Raw genomic sequence first — 21492 nt, forward strand, 5'->3', positions numbered from 1 at the left:
GCTCTTCTTTGAATCTTCTCTATCTCCTCCGTCAACCCGATCTGGTACGGATCCCACACTTAGTGGGCCAAAGCAGCACTGTAGACACAGACATCTCTCGGTCACCTGCGCTGCGCGGTTGTGTGTTGTTGTTATTTTTACGTTTTGACTGTGAAAGTTTTGAGTTCAAATGTTGAACCTTACACTTTCGATATAAAAACTATCGTTTCCGGGAGCGGATTATGTGGTGCAATTTCAGTCGGGTGTTCAGATCTTTCGTAGTCGGAGCCAAAGCTCCAGTACACCCCAGATACAACTACTCGCAGTTGGTGGGAGAAGAACCACCCGAGTCAAAAACACGTTCTGTTTGCGGCCCGCTGTATTACGCTCGGCTTTCGCTGTTACGCTCGGCGGCCGCCTGCGGCGCGATATATTATGAACGCCGTGGGGTTACGCGGCGCGGCGGGCGTCGATATTGCGGCGCTGGGCACGCAGACACGTCTGGCCCCGGCGGCCTGCGTGGGCGTCGCGCGCGCCCCCGGCCGGGCCTGCGCCGGCGAGGTCGTCATCGATCAGCTGACGTCACAACTCCGCCACCGCCTCCGTCACCGTCGCCGGCTACGTAAACATTTGCCGATACGGCCGGCCGTAGTGCGTCCGCGGGAGTCGCTGCGAGTACCCGCGAGCCACGGCTCCGAGCACACCCTCGCGGCCGTCTTGCGTCACGACAGCGTCTGCGGAGAGCGCGGTATGCGCGGCCATGGGTAAGCCACAGCTGCGGACGCGGCGCCGGCGTCGGGGTCGTGTGTCGCTGCTGCCTGCCTGGCCTGACAAGTGACGATTCTCTCACCGACAGGAGTGCTCCTCTGAAACCAAACATTTGGATGATACAGTTTTCGCGACTGTGTAAAGCGAAGATGGAAAGCCGAAACCAGCCTCAGCTTAGTTCATAAACTCTGTACGATGCTTTTCAAAATTTAATATCTTCTTTGCTCGGAAATGTTGTGAGAGTGGATGTCTGAAGTGATTTCTTGCTCGGAAATATTGTGAGAGTGGACGTCTGAAGTGATTTCACTGACCAGTTCGCGAAGCAATCGCAAAAAGTGCGTCCTTTCCAAATGCCACTGTAACACCTGCCGACATTTACCAACCCAGACATTTTAGACCACATTCCCTTTAGACCACGAAACCCTAGGTACGGTGTCAATAAACCAAAGTGTAGCTAGTTATAGTTACAAATCTCTTTTTATATGTGAGTGCTTCTATTATAATTTTTCAAGCAAATTGCTTCCGAATAAACAGGAATGTACACTACATTCTTGCCATGCCTGGTTCATCTCTTCCGAAAACACCGAAGTCAAAATACTGTTCGTAAAAGTGCTGAGAGACTGTTACGGTCCCGATATCTATCGAATTCGATGGACATTGCCTGCATTACAGGAGATGTAGTGTGCGTCAAACCAGATTTTCGGTCTGCGTCGTTTTCACTGCATAGGCAAGAAACGAAGTCATGTGTTAGTTCTTAATGCGACTCTGAATTTCCGAAACACTCACTGTTCGACCTACTCAATTATTTTACTGCTTGTCTGTGAGATGGAGGACAGAAAGTGGAAGGTATTTGATAGCAGCAGCTGCAGGAAAGGATGAAATACATTAGTCTGTCAGCACATACCAATATGTAGTTTGCATAAGAGTGTGGCAGTCAGATTGTTTAGAGTATAAGTTGAGCGTACAGCTAACCATTCTTCCCGCATTTGATTCGAAAATGTAAATGGAAAAAGGAGAAAGTGATACTAATACACCATGAACCCTTTCCAAAACACGGTAGATTGGTTTGCAAGGTGTAGATATAGACTAAAATCTGTTTGAATGTTATATTATACCGTATAAAAGCATCTTCGGTGCTATGTTAGTAATGCGCCGAACGCCGGACACCTGTTCATGTGTGTATCTGTAAGGAGCTTCGCCGTACTTCATAAATGTTTTTACAATCGCGTCAGCACTATGTTACATACTATAAAATTTGTAGAGTAGTGGATTATGATTGCTTGCAGCAGTTTTTAGTCCGGAAGTGAAAGGAAATAGTTCGATAGAGTGTACCGTTTCGTCGAAGTCAAACAAGAAATGACAAATCAAACACGTACTCCTGTGCTGGTAAGGAATGGGCGACCAAATTTTATCTTTTATTTGGAGACATGATTATGGCGCGCTGTTTTTAGAGTATGACGAAAACCACCGCGGTGACTGAAATCTACTGACAGTGACGGTACGGGAACTGCTGCAGCTGCGCAACAAGTAAAATTCTTCGCAAGGACTGTTCGTTTTTAGACGGCCCCACGCAACACAGCTGTTTCTTAGTCACGCGAGTGGGTTTCTTCTCACGAAACACTTTGGCAGCAAATTGCTTCTTTTTCCCACGTAGTGATGCACTGCGATTAAACACGTAACCAACGAGGATTATTTAGACAATGGCACGGCTTTTCTTCCCCTCGATCGTTATCATTTGTGAAATGTTGCTCCGATATTAATGATTTTTGTCTAACAAAAAACCAAGCGATAACAATAAGGCGATGATTTCTTATTTAGAAAGAATACATCAGTTCACTCCATTGTTCGTTTTCAGCGAATGTGTAGTGAATGTTTGGTTACTACCCGTCACTAGCTTCAGTATGAAATATTGTTCTAGGTAGCACAAAATATTATAAATGTAAACTTCTGGATTAAGTATTTATCTAACTGGGCTCAGATTTCGCGTATGACGTATCCTGCTTTCTGCAACATTAACGAATGTACAGGAATTGGACAAAAACACGGAAAAACAGCCAGCAATGCATGCCTGAACGCAACTATAGGTAGTAGCCAAGGCTGCGCGTGGCACTGTTGTTTTTGACCATGAGCGGCACCTGCGCAATGCTCTCAAATGTCTGTCGTGGACAGAACAGTGTTCTGTGTAGATGTGCGGGCATTATGTCGGAGCTAAGTGAATTCGAACATGGCTTAATTGTTGGTACTCACGCGGCGAGTGCTTCCGTAACCAAGGTAGCCGAACTGCTTAGTGTTTCAACAGGCACCGTACCGAAGTTTTATGCCACATACAGGGAAAGTGGAAAAACATCATCCGCTAAGTCACAACGCGGACGAAAGTGTGAGGTGAGTGATCGTGACGGACGGTCATTGAATATGATTGCGAATAAAAATGGTGACAGCTGAAAAAGTCGTTGTAGGGAATGGTAGGGCGACCTGGAATTCCAAAAGCACTGATCAGTGAGACAAGCGACCAGAACAGGAAAATGTGACGCCCAAGCCGTAAAACTTGGACTGTGGAGCAATGAAAGAATTCATTTGGCCGGATGAGTCTTGTTTCACGCTCTTTCCAACTCCTGGCCGATTGAAACGAGGCGGAGAGGGGGGGGGGGGGGGGGGTCGGTGATGATTTGGCCAGCCATATCGTAGAATTCCATGGGCCCCATGGTTACTCCGCAAGATCAGATTACTGCCAAGAATAACGAGTTTGGCTGTTCAGGTCCATTCCGCGGTACAGCGTTTCATTGGTGATGCCATCTTCTAAGACGACAGGGCCCCTGTTTACACAGCTCCCATCGCCTAGCTCTGTTTTTGTGAGCACGAGGATGAAATGTTGCACCTCTCCTTGCCACCACAGTCACTACAGATCTCAGTATTATACATCGTTTGTGGACGACTTTGGAGAGAAGGGTGCTTGGTCGCTATCTACGTCCATCATAGTCATCTGGACTTGCCACTGTTTTGCAGGAAGAATGGTATCATCTGGAGTGCCACAGCGAAGTGTGGTAGGTCCGCTGTCGTTTTCTGTCTACATAAATGATCTTTTGGATAGGGTGGATAGCAATGTGCGGCTGTTTGCTAATGATGCTGTGGTGTACGGGAAGGTGTCGTCGTTGAGTGACTGTAGGAGGATACAAGATGACTTGGACAGGGTTTGTGATTGGTGTAAAGAATGGCAGCTAACTCTAAATATATATAAATGTAAATTAATGCAGATGAATAGGAAAAAGAATCCTGTAATGTCTGAATACTCCATTAGTAGTGTGGCGCTTGACGCAGTCACGTCGATTAAGTATTTGGGAGTAACGTTGCAGAGCGATATGAAGTGGGACAAGCATGTAATGGCAGTTGTGGGGAAGGCGGATAGTCGTCTTCGGTTCATTGGTAGAATTTTGGGAAGATGTGGTTCACCTGTAAAGGAGACCGCTTATAAAACACTAATACGACCTATTCTTGAGTACTACTCTAGCGTTTGGGATCCCTATCAGGTCGGATTGAGGGAAGACATAGAATCAATTCAGAGGCGGGCTGCTAGATTTGTTACTGGTAGGTTTGATCATCACGCGTGTGTTACAGAAATGCTTTAGGAGCTCGGGTGGGAGTCTCTAGAGGAAAGGAGGCGTTCTTTTCGTGAATCGCTACTGAGGAAATTTAGAGAACTAGCATTTGAGGATGACAGGAGTACAATTTTACTGCCGCCAACTTATATTTCGCGGAAAGACCACAAAGATGTGATAAGAGACATTAGGGCTCGTACAGAGGCATATAGGCAGTCATTTTTCCCTCGTTCTGTTTGGGAGTGGAACAGGGAGAGAAGATGCTAGTTGTGGTACGAGGTGCCCTCCGCCACACACCGTATGGTGGATTGCGGAGTATGTATGTAGATGTATAAGATTCTCTTGAAAACCATACACTACCTGTATTTATCCATTCTGAGACGGCAGGAATATGTTTTGAATGCCAACACTTTTCCTGCACCGTGTTAGGCATGGTAATGTGTCGTGTTTTTGGTGTGTCCATATTTTTGTCCTACCCCCCCCCCCCCCCCTCCCGCATTACATGCGTGACGGGGCACAGGCATATTTTGCTACTGCTAAGGTGTTTAACGAACCAACATGGTCGAAAATGGGCAGATAGGGCACAGACTGTACCTTGATCTCTAAGACCGCCTGACCTCAATCCTTTCATCTTTTCGTCTACAGTCGTCTCAGAAGTCAAGTGTGCAGCACTACCATTAATATGGTTGTAGAACTAGAGCAGCGAATTTTATAGTTTTGTTAGATTTACGACGTGATGCAGTTTTTTTTTTAAAGAATCTGCAACTCACTGCAGAGGCGACTGCGCTATTGCCTCCAAATGTGAAGGAAAACCTCCTTCAACAGGCACGAATGTATGGTAAAGTGTGACACGTGAAGTACTGAAGTGGTACTGCATTTCTGGTTAAGGTAGGTCTTGTCTGAAATTTGAACCGAATTACGTGGGGACTTAATCGAAAAGTTTAAATTTCAAATACATTCACACTAACTAAAACAATATTTCATACTGAGGTCGGTAGCAGCTTGCAACCACACATTCTGACTTCGGTTGCAGTCCCATGTTACCTGTAACATTTTTGTTTCTACAATTATTACCGTACACTTTTACCCATGCTGGTTTTCGCTAATGTTTATGATAGACCCTGTATAGAAATTTTGCATCTGAACTCCTCTGGCACTCCTGCCAGCTAGGCGTCCCAGACGGCCGCTTGTTTTTCTTGAGCCTTAAACCAGACATGGAGATTGGTGATTAATAGTTGCGACACTTAGTGTCCATAGCACTTCGTTTACTGCTAAGATCATATATAACGATGGTTCTGTTTATGAAGTTATGGTGTGGATGTCATTTTACACTTTTAATGTAAAACTGGTTTCAAATAAATCTTGGAAAACGTATGCTTAGTTAGCTGGCTGGAGATTTGACCTCTGGTCCTGCCGTATAGGATACCAATGTCTTAAGTACTGCGCCACCTCGCTAGGTATTGTATCAAACAGTGGGGCTATCCATTTACTTTCGTAGGATTTAGCAGCTAGTAAATTTTCACGAAATTCTTGTGGACTCTAGAACGCACCAGATATTAAAATTATGTACAAACTTTTCGGCCACCGTTTTAAGTTCTCATCTTCGGGATTTGCGACAACTTTTTTTTTGTTATGTAAGGAGCAACAGTGTGAGTATTCTGCATGTCAATTATAAAAATAAAACTGTATAAATTAAAGTTCTGTCTGCTCATCCCTATTTCTGATCACGTCGTAATCAAGCCAGAAGTCTCCAGTTTTGTTTGTGAATCAGATTTCTCAGTTAATTTACCATTTGTCGTATTTTCACTCAAGAGAGTAGGGATACTAGCCAATTACGACGGACAAGGAGGTGAGTGAGGATAATTCGTCGCAAAATTGACGATTATACGGAGAGCATGCATTAGTACAGAACTAACAGACCATTCTGGTTGATCGCCTGCAGTATCGTCGTAGCCTCGGTTGTTCGACTTGTTACGTAATGTAGATCGAATATAGACGGAAGGCTTCCTTAATTATGAAAGCGAGCTACAGTTTTAGATTACGATCGACTTGTCCTTGAGAATGAATTAAAATTGCTACACCAAGAAGAAACGCAGATGATAAACGGGTATTCATTGGACAAATATATTATACTAGAACTGACATGTGATTACATTTTCACGCAATTAGGGTGCATAGATCTTGAGAAATCAGTACCCAGAACAACCACCTCTGGCCGTAATAACGGCCTTGATACGCCTGGGCATTGAGTCAAACAGAGTTTGGATGGCGTGTACAGGTACAGCTGCCCATGCAGCTTCAACACGATACCACAGTTCATCAAGAGTAGTGACTGGCGTATTGTGACGAGCCAGTTGCTGGGCCACCATTGACCAGACGTTTTCAATTGGTGAGAGATCTGGAGAATGTGCTGGCCAGGGCAGCAGTCGAACATTTTCTGTACAGGACCTGAAACATGCGGTCGTGCATTATCCTGCTGAAATGTAGGGTTTCGCAGGGATCGAATGAAGGGTGGAGCCACGGGTCGTAACACATCTGAAATGTAACGTCCACTGTTCAAAGTGCCGTCAATGCGAACAAGAGGTGACCGAGACGTGTAACCAATGGCACGCCATATCATCACGCCGGCTGATACGCCAGAATGGCGATGACGAATACACGCTTCCAATGTGCGTTCACCGCGATGTCGCCAAACGCGGATGCGACCATCATGGTGCTGTACACAGAACCTGGATTCATCCGAAAAAATGACGTTTTGCCATTCGTGCACCCAGGTTCGTCGTTGAGGACACCATCGCAGGCGCTCCTGTCTGTGATGCAGCGTCAAGGGAAACCGCAGCCATGGTCTCCGAGCTGATAGTCCATGCTGCTGCAAACGTCGTCGAACTGTTCGTGCAGATGGTTTTTGTCTTGCAAACGTCCCCATCTGTTGACTCAGGGATAGAGACGTGGCTGCACGATCCGCTACAGCCATGCGGATAAGATGCCTGTCATCTCGACTGCTAGTGATACGAGGCCGTTGGGATCCAGCACGGCGTTCCGTATTACCCTCCTGAACCCACCGATTCCATATTCTGCCAACAGTCATTGGATCTCGACCAACACGAGCAGCAATGTCGCGATACAATAAACCGCAATCGCGACACGCTACAATCCGACCTTTATCAAAGTCGGAAACGGGACGGTACGCATTTCTCCTCCTTACACGAGGCATCACAACAACGTTTCACCAGGCAACGCCAGTCAACTGCTGTTTGTGTATGAGAAATCGGTTGGAAACTTTCCTCATGTCAGCAAGTTGTAGGTGTCGCCAACCTTGTGTGAATGCTTTGAAAAGTTAATCATTTTCATACCACAGCATCTTCTTCCTGTCGGGTAACTTTCGCGTCTGTAGCACGTCATCTTCTTGGTGTAGCAATTTTACTGGCCAGTAGTGTAGTATTGCCAGAAATAAAATGACAGAGAATTATAAGCCGCCACGAGGCTTTGCGAACTGCAGCCGTGGCTGCAGAGAGGCTGCCGAGCAGAAGAGGTTCTTTGAGCGCGTCGTTAACGCTCAGGTGCGAACCCATTAGGCTGTCGCTAAATTGGTCCGGGAACGCATTTGAAATAGCAAATTCTTGGACAGGGCTTTGTTTTGGCGCCCTAAATTAGCCTGCTGTGACGAGGCGGCGGGCGGAGCCGCCAGTGCCGGCCATGGAGCTGCTGGAGTGTGTCTGCTGCCCGCCGCCAGGTGAGCCCGCGGCGCGCTTCCTCACAGCACGCTGTAGCTATCTTCCTAGCCGAGGACTGCAGCTACGACACTATCTGATCAAAAGTATCCGGACACCTACCGGGGGACATTAATAAGGGGTGTGTCCACTCATCGCCTTTATGGTGGCTCGAACTCTGTTGAGGACACTTTGAATGAGGTGTCTGTTCTTAATCAAGAGCAGAACTAGAGAAGGTAATGACGCTGGACGCTGCGGTCTGGAACCAAGTCGACTTTCTCTCTCATTTCATAGATTCTCACAAAATGTTTGATCAGGCGAACATAAGCAACTGAGGAACATATTTGTAGAATAAAAATCCGCTTCAGTTGCTAGTAATTTACTTAATTTATCCCCCGATCATTTTCCAAGCTTAAAGCTTCATTTCCAGGTGCCACCAACTGCGAACAAGAGAAGGGACTACTAACGTACAGTACTATCTGCTTCACATACTGAAAATGAGAATTAGAATGGTTCAAATAGCTCTGAGCAATATGGGACTTAACTTATGAGGTCATCAGTCGCCTAGAACTTAGAACTAATTAAACCTAACTAACCTAAGGACATCACACACATCCATGCCCGAGGCAGGATTCGAACCTGCGACCGTAGCGGTCCCTCGGTTCCAGACTGTAGCGCCTAGAACCGCACGGCCACTCCGGCCGGCTGAGAATTACGGCTGTGGAAAGTGTAGCGCTCACATAACTATGAAAACATAAACTTGTGACGGTCGGGCTAGTCAGTCATGGGGGATCACACCAACGTCAAACAAACGCTTAGGTCTGGAATAACTACGCTAATTTTGAGGAGGGTTCACCCGCCGCGGTCAGTTGCTTCTTGGCCGTCTGCACGAATCACTTCCGTATCGCGCTGTCCGGGCAGCTGCTGTGGCTGCTCGTCCTACGTGTGAGTTCAGCTACTTATTTGTTTAAGAATTATTGAGTTCATTTCTGTTTGGAACTCTCCCCAAAGTTAGCGTTTTTATTCCAGTCCCATGAATTTGTTTGGCGTGGGTGTGATGCCCCACGACTGACTAGCCCGACCGTTACATGTTTACGTTCTCATGGTTATGTGACTATGCCACTTTCCAAAACTGTAGCTTTAATTTTACTATGTCAACCCCATAATACTAGTCAGTTCAAATGGTTCTGAGCACTGTGGAACTTAACATCTGAGGTCATCAGTCCCCCAGAACTTAGAACTACTTAAACCTAACGAACGACATCACACACATCCATGCCCGAGGCAGGATTCGAACCTGCGACCGTAGCGGTCGCGCGGTTCCGGACTGTAGCGCCTAGAACCGCTCGGCCACACCGGCCGGCACTAGTCAGTCAGTAGCAGTTGGCGGAAACTGAAAATGAAGATTTAAACTTTGAAACCGGTCGTGGAATAAATTTAAAAAGTTGCCGGCAACTGAAGTGGATTTTTATTCTACAAAGACGTTCAGGTCAGAACTCTGGGCAGGTCAGTGGGGATGTTGTTACTCACAAACCATTCCCCCGTAGATGATGCTTTATGATATGGTGCACTGTCATGTTGATACAATCATCACATCCGACTGTTACTTTACACTGCACAGTACTACCAACTTCTGTAAAATGTCTTCAAATTCTTACACAAGTAGCGTTTGCTTAGGTACAGTTAGGAGACGACACACTAAACACGAAAAACACCCCAATACCGTAAAACCACTTCCTCCGTACTTCACTGCTGGTATTTCACACGATGGCAGGTAATATTCTCCAGGCATTTGCCGAATGCGAACCCTTCCATCGGACTGTCACAGGGTATAGCGTGATTCATCACTCCCGTCACCCACTGTCCAGTGGCGTAAGTCTTTACACAATGGGACCGATGACCTCGCTGCCTGGTCCCTTCCCCAAAATCAACCAACCAACCAATTAGCATTGACTACCGAAATGTGTGGCTTATGAAGAGCTGCTCGACCATTGTACCCCATCCTTTCTAGCTTCTGTGCACGGTCATTGTGCTAGCTCGACTGTTGTCAGCACTTTGAAACTTACGAATGGTTCCGTCCATTGATTTCATGTGATTTTTTCCAACCACCCTCCACGATGTTGGGCGGTCTCTGTCTGTAAATACGTGAGGTCTGTCTGGTCTTGGTTGGCTGTAGTTGACCTTCGCGCTTCCACTTCACAATGACGTTACCAATAGATGACTTGTGCAGCGTTAGAAGGGTTGAAATATCCCTGGTGGATCTTTTACTCAGGTGTCATCAATATAGCCCACATTGGAAGTCACTGAACTCTTCTCACTGATCCGTTAAGCAGATGCTGCTTTCTACTGACAACACAATGTTCCTCGCCTCCTTTGATATTGGCGTGTCCGCCTCTCGTGACAGCTAGTGGTCAATTCCGCGTCACATGGGGCTGTCTGGACCCTTTTGATTAGATGGTATCCTATTGGAGTAGTTACATATGAAAGCTATGTCTCCAGGGAATCTGTATGTGAATCATCGCGCATTACACAGACATCTAGGCGTACCTATGTCCTCCTTGAAGGCTTGCGGGGCATCTGAAGACTTTTCGCTTTGAAAGGTTTCCTTCACAATTTTGCGAAACTCATCATTAGTCTTCTACCGGCGATGAACTACATGGAACTTGATTATTGCTCGAAATGAGTTGTCTGTCAGGGTAGGGTCTGGATTTCGTACTGGCCATTCCGGTAAGGCTGGAGATGTTGCAGAACAATGCCCAGTCCAGCGACCTCAAAATTGTTCATTAAGGAACCCACAGGCCCGAATAGCAACCTTCTCTTCGAGCCGAGTAATTAACCACGTTTGCAGGACGTCAAAATAAGAGTTTCACTTCACGTGTCTTTCAGTAAAATAAACTCAAGTGCGGTACGGAGATTTCCCGGACGCTCTGCACTGTGCATAGCGCTAGTGTGCTGTCAAATGTGGTAGGCTCGAATACTGATGATTTAAATATGTTCGTCATGATGTGAGTGTTCAACGTGCCTGACTACAGTGTGGGTAACGTGGGTTCAATTCCCGCTACAGCCTCGGATTTTGCGCTGGTGAAGTAACTAAAACGATGTGCACACAATTTAGCGAGCTCAGTTGATAAACTACTTGTACGTGGAATACCGGATCCAAGGTTCAGAAAGGTGACAACGGCTGGGAGAGAGCTGTGCTGACTACAAACGACACCACACCGCCAGAGGATGACACGGTGGTCGATCAGCATCGTACGGTCTTCTGGGACTTATCATGGAGCTTATGGGGCAGGTTGCGTCGTCCATACGCTGTTCACTAGGTTGCGCGAGCGGCCCTCTTCCGTGCTCTGAATAGACCTTGTGTCTGCCAGCCACCCGAGAACCGGTCCAGGATTGTATTTACTGCCAAGAATTTAGCCTTGCTGTGTGGGACTGCAACAATTATCTTGACGACAAGTGGGCAAATACTTTAAGGAGATATGAAAGCCGACGTTAACGGCCGAAGAGATTCTGTTCGCAACGTACCTCTCCTTACAGTCTTCCAAGTGGCGCCATGGGCATACAGATGAAACATCGCAGACGATCTGCATCGTGTGGCCATCTGAGCCTCTAGCGAAATGTTGCCTCAGTTTTTTAGACTGTGCGTCAAACTGATGGTGACCTGTCAGTCGAATGAGTACATTAAACTCGATGAACCCCTTGATACCATTGGAGGGAGGTAATATACACACTGGTACCGAGTTTTAACCTTCTCCTTACTTCCATTTTTCATAACCACCTAGAGCCATTTATCACAACCAGTCTCTCGGCTGAAGTTTTCAGCAGACGTTCCATAACGGATGACCGAAAGTCGGTGACCAAGACATCCCATTTCGACCTTATTCAGAATAACATTGTAGGATTCCTGCCATGTCTCCGCTCTTATTGACAAGCGTGCAGGTGAATTTGGCTTCGATTGAATGTATGTAGAGATGGAAACACCCATACTCACGAGGAGTCTCTCCTCGTCAACCATCTCAGATTAAACACCGTACGAGCGGCTAGATGTAGTCAGGTGGGCGTCATAATGACATTAAGTCATAGTGAGAGCGCTGGGAACATGTATGGCATAGAAGCGCCGCACAAGGCGGTAAGGAGGAAACGGCATGTGTCTCAGGAGGGTCACCAGTTGGGTGTCAAATGGGTTGTAATGGTCTCCAGTAACTGTTAAATATTGCTTGGACAACAGCCTCGAAATAATTTCTGATACCACGTTCCACTAACCATGAAATACTCCGGACAAAATAAATTGCAGCAGATCTTTTCATGTACCTTTTCATCTTCAGATGTCGTGACATTTATGGCTCTCGGAGTCATTGCTTTGTTTCCATATATCACATCGCAGTCGGGAGAAGATAATGCAGCAGATGTATGGGGCCATACAGTAAAGGGTGGCAAAAACGACAGATGCTGTCACCTGAATACACCACTGCTAGGAAACTGCGTCAAGTGAACCGACCTGCGTCATGATCGGACGCTGTAATGAGAACATGAAAGAAATTATCGTCTGTCCTGAGCACCGAAACCCTTGTTTTCGATTATTAATTATCAGCGAAACATGCTCCCATCGGCGCACAAAAAAAGCAAATATACCCCTGTTTAAAAGACACTGACTATTTAAAAGACATTGACTGAAATGTGGGGTACCAGCTACCTCTTCCTACTTTCCTCAGCACCTTTAAAAATTTCCTCAGAAATTTTGGCACGCAAACATATCCGCGCTCTTTTTAACATGCAACTCACCTCTTACTCCTGCAAGCTTCCCCAACTGCATCCCGCCCACACCCGCCAGTCCATAGATGTAAGTCGCTCAAACCCAGCCGTTTCACTTGCCCATTGTCACTCACTCATTCAGCGCAACTCTTTATTATCTCTTTGTGCCTCTGTCAGAGTCTCCTGTCTCACAGCCACAGCTCCTGTTACTAACACTGTCTCCTTCTTGCTCTCTCTATTACTGTTACTATCACATGCCTTCCTTCCCATTGCTGCTGTCTCTTCTTACTGTCACTATCTCTCTCCTCCTCGTTGTCATTTACATAAACTCGGTCTCACATATCACGTCCACTTTCTCCTTCTCTTTTTTCCTTTTCCATTGATACTGTCTCCTCCAATCTTGTCCTAACACTGTTCTGTCACTGTCAACTATGTTTCACTGCCACTGTGTCCCTCTCTTTCTCTCACACTGTCTCATTCGCTCGTTCTACACCACTATCTACTATCTTCCAGTATTTATTACTTTTCATCGTTTTCCCACTACCACTGTCTCCTCTGTCAGCATAAAAAAGTGCGAATATGGCGCCTGTAAAATTTCTTAGGAAAATTTTTAAAGATGTTGAGGAAGGTAGACTGAAGCAGCTGGTAGCCCACTTTTCAATCAGAGTATTTGCACCAGGAGCATATTCGCCTTTTTGTGCTCTGATAGGAGCGTTTTTCCGATGGTTTCCTCCTTTTTCCTCCTGCAGCAGGGCATGTCACTCATATGAAAAGAATTTCGTGTGTCAGTAAAATGTTCATAGTTTGCTTATGTGAAATTCAAATGACGCAAAACTAGTTTTACACCTCATATCGGACTTTACCTGCACAAAAGTTTTGAATATAGTCCAGTACTGCAACATGAGGTTCCCTGAACCCTTAAGATGTTAACGGAGATACATTACAGTATATTTGTCCGTGCTACGTCACTTTAAAATTTGCGTTTTAGCCTTACACTTGATTTTACGTGCGTATTTTACGTGTAGAGATAGGATAACTTTGAACCTCTGTATCTCAGAAATGCATAAAGATACAATGAAAATTTTCAAGGATGTTCGAGATCTAGATCTTAGGAATATATCGTAAAAATTGCAGCCATTTTCTGTGCATAGCCACCTTGAAATCCGCAGTTCGGTTTTGGTAACCAAAATCACGTTTTGGGGTGTTTCTCGACAACGGACAAAAATTTTTGAATACAGAAAGATAGCACTTCTAGATAAATGCCGAGAGAATATTGGTGTTAAAATTTGAGCAATTTGCTCTCGTTAGTTATTCAGATACCCTCTGCTAATGCGAAGAAATGGTGAGAAACGCTTTAAAAACGCTTTTTTCTGTTTTTCTTATGTATCTTCCATGAACTAAATGGTGCTTCCATACGCCCCTTACGGCGCACAGTAGACCAAATCTAATGCAAAAAGATCCAACCGATTTGCTGCATTTGGCTAAGCTGGAAGAAGTGTATAACATTCAAACTTTGGCCCTGTACTGTAGGATAGTTACAGTAAGAAGATACTTTTGTTGGATATACAAGTACTTCCTAGCCGAAAGGGTATCCAAATCACTTGGCCCTACCTTTCGATCGTCAATAGAACCCGAGATACGACCCCGGAAAAATTCCGCTTCAATGCGCGGCGTTTCGGAACATAATTGTAGCGCACGCTGCCGCATGCGTGCCGAATACCTTGATTAATATTCGGATATTGTTCAAAACAATATGCGGAGAGCCTCTAATTTCTACGCTGTCATTACTTAATCAAAACATAATGTTGCTGTCAACTTTAAGCAAACACTGAATTGCGAGAGAGAGCTGAATCACCTTGTGTGTCATCGGCTACGTTAGGAATGACCGACAGGCGAAGTGGTTTACAAATGTTTACAAATAGGAAATAGCAAATTTACTTCGCTAGGTTGCATGGGTCTACTGATGTCGCTTTGTGTAGTAAAAAATTAACGACATTGCTTGGCTTCTTTCAATAGGTTTTATTTGTATTTTTTGCTAGGAAAAATGTATTTACTAAGTTTTCTTTGTGATATGGGTATCTTATCATTACATTTTAATTTTGTTTTGTTTATGAATAAAAATGCCTAGAAAACAGCTGGATCTTTCTGAACACACCAGAGCACCTAAAAGACTGAGGGCTGTGCGGTCTCAAGAATTCGGTGAAGATCATGAAGCAAAACATGTTCCAGGCTTTAACTCACTCTATGGAAACTCTTTCCGAAAGTGAGGCGTGAAGTAATTCGGACTGAAGTCGTCACGTATTATCTCATCCTAGGAACCCTGTACTCACAGAGCCTCAAAGTAACATAATAGAAGCGGACATTTTCACGGGAAGTGGCGTAGGCGAGTGAGTTTTTATACCCCGAATCCCATTTTTTCCTCACATTTTACCATTTTGGTTTAAGCGTGTACAATTCCCGGTGAGCTTATATTCTACCATGACCATAAACCAAGTACAAGGCCAGACATAGTGCGTTGCATGTTCTGATCAAGGGGAGGCCGCCAATTGTGAAATTCAGATTCGATTCATACTGCGCATAATAAAAGCTCATGGCCAGAGGTATAATGTGGCAAAGCACCAAGATGCACTTCTCAGCCGTTGTCGAGAAAATCGACACTTAAAAGAAACTGTTGCAGTGAAATACTCTACGATTAATATTTTTCCACAGTGTCGTGGCGCAGCGTACAACATCAATGTTCGCTGGAGAACGCACACTTCTTGGTCGTCCTATTGGTTTCTTCTTGAGGGCAGAGCCAGTCTCTTCAAAGTTATTAATCCAACATTTTATCGCGTCTTTCGACGGAACGGCATCTTGACGTCCTAAATTATAAAAACGTCGAAACTCCCTCTGCGCCGCTACCAAACTATAATTGTTTTTATAAAACATTTTTATAGCTAACTTACGCTCTTGTCCGTTCCACTGATCCATGATTACTCAAAAGGCGGACTGTTTATTAACTAACTGTTACGCACCCGCATTGCTGCCACCTGTCCATGCCTGCCGCTACTCATTTCAAACATTTCCGTTATTTTGTGTCACCCTTTACTACAAGCAAGAAGCGGCTACTAAAATAGTGGAGTACGTGTGGCGTGCACGTATGGGCTTTTTACTCTAAAGGCCCGATAAGATATGTTCTGATATCAGAAAGGGTAGCATTTCTCGTAGCAAAAAAAAATGGCTCTGAGCACTATGGGACTCAACTGCTGAGGTCATTAGTCCCCTAGAACTTAGAACTAGTTAAACCTAACTAACCTAAGGACATCACAAACATCCATGCCCGAGGCAGGATTCGAACCTGCGACCGTAGCGGTCTTGCGGTTCCAGACTGCAGCGCCTTTAACCGCACGGCCACTTCGGCCGGCATTTGTCATAGCAGTTCGGAGAAAAAAAATTATAACACAGTATTAGTTAACTGCAGCAGTGTCTGTCGAAAGGTCCCGGAACCAGTCACGCTTATAAATGGTAACAATGGACAGACAGAAAACTTACTGAAACCAAATGTCAATAGCAATGGAATTCTAAATTGCGTTTGGAATGTACCTGTAAATTGTAAACATTAGTTGAACGCTGATGGTGGAGGCGTGTTTACAGCGATAAAATATACGATAATATCTAGTGAGATTAATACAGATACTGAATGCGAAGTAATTTGGTGAAGAAAAGTGTTAAATGTGGATTAAACATGGTCGTCGAATACTTGAATAGATCCACTGTGTCAGGAGCAGTAGTGACAGAACATCTGAGGGGAAGACTAGGGAATTCGAAAGTAAAAGTCTTGTCTGCCGACTTGACAGGAAATCGTAAAAAGTTTTGGCCCTATGTTAAATTTGTAAACGGATCGAAGCCTTCTGTCAAGACACTCCTTGACCATAATGGCTTTGAAACGGAGAACAACACAGGAAAATGTCTTTTTCCAAAATTGTTACACACAGAAAAATCGCATGTAGTGTCTCCTATCGATCGTCACACTAACTAAATAATGGCTAATTTCGAAATAAGAGAGCAGGTGACAGAAAAGCAACTGAAATCGCTCAACGGAGGGAAGGCTACTGGACCTGACGGGATACAAATACGATTCTGTACAGAGTATGCGATGGAACTTGCCACTCTTCTAGCAGCAGAGTAGGTCTTTGGAGGAACGAAATATTCCTGACGATTGAACAAAATGCAGAGAACATTCACATTTTGAAGAGTCGTCGAATAGACGCACAAAACTATAGGTATCTCTGATATCAGTCTGTTGTAGAATTTTGGAACATGTTTTATGCCCGCGTGTTATGACTTTTCTGGAGACCGAAAATATCCTCTGTAGCAATCCACATGGGTTCCAAAAAGAGCGATCGTATGAAACCCAGCTTGCTCCTTTCGTCCACGAGCCCCGGAAAGCAGCAGGTACAGGCGCCCAGGTAGATGTCGTGTTCCTTGACTTCCAGAAGACGTTCTACACGTTTCTGCACTGCCGTCAGATGAACAAAATGCGAGCGTGCAGAATATCATACCAAGTGTGTGGTTGGATTGAACAGGATATATAGACCAACAAAGGAAGTAGCTAACAAGACACTCGATCGAACAATACTTGGATATTGCCCAATATGGGATCTGTACCAGATAGGATTGATAGAGGAAACAGAGAAGATCTGAAGAAGAGCACCGCATTTCGCCACAGTTTCATTTACCAAACACGAAAGCGTCACGGAAGTACTCAGCCGACTCCAGTGGCATCTGCATCAGGATGTGGTTTATTGTCAAAGTTCCATGAGCGTACCAATATATTGCTTCCTCCTACGTACGTCCCGCCAAAACATTATCAAGATAAAATTAGAGAGATTCGAGTCCATACGGAGGCTTACCAGCAATCGTTCTTCCTGCGAACCCAACGCGGCTGCGACTGGAAAGTGGTGGGGGAAAAGTGACAGTGACTCGCGAAGTATAGGTGTAGGTTTATGTGACCACGTAACAGATAATGTGAAGGAATTCTGCTAGCTTGGAAGTAAAATAACGTATGATGGAGGCAGTGAGGAGGATATAAGAAGCAGGTTAGCGCAAGCAAAGAAATCATTAGTCGTTAAAAGAAGGGTACTAGCATCAAACATAACCCTTAATCTGCAGAAGTAGTTTCTGAGGATGCACTGCTGGAGCACAACATTCTGTAGAAGTGAGTTATCGACTGTGAGAACACCGGAAAAGAAGAGATTCGAAGAGTTTCAGAAGTGGTGTTACAGAATGGTGTTGAAAATTATGTGGACTGATAACGTGAGAAATGAAGACGTTCTCCGCAGACTCAGCGAGAGAAGGACCAGGGTGATAGGACAAGTGTTGAGACACCAGGGAATAATTTCCATAGTACTAAAGGGAGATGTAGAGGATGTTGTGGGCGCTGTTTCAGTCAGTCAGGGAACTGAAGGAAAATATGCAAATATGTATCCTTTCTAACAGATTTGTCATTATGGTTTTGTTTTTATTTACAATAAAGGTAAGTTTTTAATTTCATAAGGCGTTATCTTTCGTTTCCTTGGAGCTAAACCTACAAATGTTCGCAGATATGCACGAGATGCAAAGCTGTGTTTGAGTAATTTATACACAGATAAAAGGAATGGAGGAACGTGGAATACGACAACACGAGAAGAAGATGAAAGAATTTTAGAATATCAGTAAATGTCAGAACGGTAAGAGGAATAAAGATTAAAATCTGTTCCCCGTTATCATTGCGGATGTAAAATTAAAACAACATTTTCCTACAATGACGTTGGGTAAAATCTCTGGTTGGATGGTATGGTGTAGTACCGGCGAGATTACTTGGTGTGTCTTCCGATTTCACATGACGTGCTCACTCAACAAGAAGCGAGCATTTTATCGGAAATGTTAAGTGATAAGCCACATACTAGAAAGATGCACCAGAACAGCTGCTTATAATAATGTTTCTTAACGACAAATTCTTTCGCCATTTATCGCTATTTTCAAGCACCTACGAATAAAAACATGAAATTCGGAATAATATAAACTTTAAATTGCTATTAAATGATGCTATGGCATTAAAAGCTGATAAAGGGAATAGTTAAGGTCATGTCCTTCCTTGAATCTAATAATATCACAGAATTGTTTCACTGCCCTAGCAACAGATTTGCAGGTAAAATAAAGAGAGTCATTAAAACTGTAATATCATTCTCACTAAACATGGAAAAAGAACATTTATAGTAATAAATCCAAATACTGGAAATCTATATACACACGAGAAAACACCCACAAGAAATATTAAACGAGCATACAGAATTACGACACAAATATGTTATTGAACTTTTAGAACAAAAAAAAAAAAAAAAAAAAGATATCTATAGGAAGAATGCCATTTCTGAAAACATTATAAATGTCAATGCCTGTCGTCCAGTGACGCATAAACTAGCATTTTTCTATTCAGTGATTAACAGATTAAATAACCTACAGTCAGAAAAACCAGCAATTCAATGAGAACTTACCACGTCTCGTTGTATAGTCTATTCAAATGAATAATCTCAAATTTATACTATATATGTAAAACACCAAAGAGGAACACAATGCATAATGAGATACGCCTAACTCGAATACATCACCTAAACAAAAAATAAGATACGTACCAACAGTCTACCTTGATAGAATCTCCTAAAAAATTAATGCACTTTTTAAAGCCACAAATATTCAACTAGCCTTTCGAACCAATAACAACCTTTCAACAAAATTACGTTCCGCCATCAGTAGAACATCCAAATATGATACCCCAGCCATATACAAAGTCATATGTAGCAATGTAATAACTTTTACCTTGGCCAAACAGGAAGAAATTTTAACGTCAGATATAAAGAACACATCAGAAACAGCGAGAATAATCGGTCGACCTTCTTTCTACATTTGAAAAATCTAAGTCGCACTGCTGATACAATCGAAAACACACTCCAAATCATGCACAGAATACGAAAAGGATTGGAATGGACTTTCTTGAAGAACTGGAATTCTATGTACGCACGAGAAAATAGCCACGAGAAATATTAAACGAGCATACAGAATTTAGACAAAAATATTACTTGAAGTACTTTATTGAACTCTTACAACACGAAAAATGAGAACTCGGAAATAACACATACAACAGTCGTGAAAAAATTTAGTTAACCATATAATATCGTTGTTCATCCGTATGATCTTTGTAAACATGTAACGTCGTAAGAGAAGAATTGTCAAACTACTGTCAAACCATAATTAACGTATCATTTTCAATACATTTGCGTCATTTACCATCTAATCAAATCACTGACAGTTATAAGGCAGTCCCCTAATCGCGTATTACAATCGTCACATCATTCTAGATGTGAGTACAATGTAGTCACTTTAATATAAATGACATTCACTTTTATACATGGTCTCACCAAAATTGTATTCGCAGTTACTTGACAATGGCCATAAATGCTAATATATGTCGGTAATAAAGTGGTAGCGCGACCTCCAGACCAGATGAGAGGAAGCACAGGTCACAGCGAATCGTAAGTAATTACTTTTTACATAAAAAATCGCGTCATGATCTGTTTCACAATCTAGAAATAACAAAACTGTATCGTTATAGATACTACTGCTGATGCGTTAGAACAAGAAAAAGGCGAAACGCGTGTGGGAAAAGTAAATCATGTGACAGCAGGAAACGGCTGTTTTATTTACAAAACAGTCTGTCGTTAATAAAGTTTAATTATTATAAGCAGCTGTTCTGGCGTATCTTTCTAAGAATCATGTCATTATCTGATATACATTATGCTGCTGGCCCTAAAGAAGAAGAAAAATTGATTATCCTCCCTTCAAGCGAACTACTTTCAAATACAAATTAGTGTCTGAAATCCTTCGCTGGATTGTCTGTCACTTCCAGAACAGGAATTCCGAATACGGAGGTGCCGTGTGCACTGCAACGGTAGTGTTGAGGGGTTCCGGAAGTCACGGTAGGCTGATAGTGTGTGTCTACGAGAGCGAGCGCGACAGGGAGAAAACTGTAAATAAACGAGAGTAATTTGTAGCCGTGGCTGACAGAAGGGCCGGGCTTTACACAACGTGTTTATTTTCGGTCGCTGCATTTCGGCAGCGATATTTGAGGGAAAGGCCGCGCCAAGATCGGAGCGGACGGGCGCCAGATATACGCACCCGGGTCGATGCCGCCGACAGGCACGCCGCGAGCTGGCGGCTCCTTGGCTGCCGAGCCACGCGGCCCTCGCCTTACTCTCGCCGTCTGCTTTTCTCTTCTCTTCTGTTGTAGTCAGAATCTCTGCATGCATTAGCTCTCGCTACACTTCACACTAAGATAAAACCGTGGTCCGTCCCACTGGCGACAATAGCCTTAACACAATATAAACTGATGGGAAAAAATCGCAAAAAAAGGAGGAGCTCTACTACATAAACAAAAGTTGGTAGGCGTGTTTCTACGTCTGAAAGATACACAAGCGGCAAGACGCAGTCAATACCTTCGCTGCGCAGTGCCGATGGTACAGTTATCGACGACTGTGCCGAGTTATTGAACGCAGTTTTCCGAAATTCCTTCACTAGGGAAGACGAATGGAATATTCCAGAATTTGAAACACGAACAGCTGCTAGCATGAGTTTCTTAGAAATAGATACCTTAGGGGTTGCGAAGCAACTCAAAT

The 21492-nt window shown here is 44.0% G+C and overlaps 1 protein-coding gene across 4 annotated transcripts in view; it reads left to right on the forward strand.

Annotated features, from left to right (window-relative positions):
* LOC124594917 (protein PALS2) overlaps positions 1 to 21492 on the forward strand; it is a 344549-nt gene that overhangs the window by 99778 nt on the left and 223279 nt on the right. The window contains exon 1 of one of the 4 annotated variants that reach the window (XM_047133408.1): positions 630 to 743. The exons of the other annotated variants lie outside the window; for them this stretch is intronic. Within the exon in view, the coding sequence (XP_046989364.1) occupies positions 740 to 743 (4 nt within the window). The 5' untranslated portion in view covers positions 630 to 739. Of the gene's footprint in view, positions 1 to 629; positions 744 to 21492 lie in introns of those variants that run through there. 4 annotated transcript variants of the gene reach the window in all.

Source organism: Schistocerca americana, chromosome 2 (genome assembly GCF_021461395.2).
Source record: "Schistocerca americana isolate TAMUIC-IGC-003095 chromosome 2, iqSchAmer2.1, whole genome shotgun sequence".
Taxonomy (NCBI): domain Eukaryota; kingdom Metazoa; phylum Arthropoda; class Insecta; order Orthoptera; family Acrididae; genus Schistocerca; species Schistocerca americana.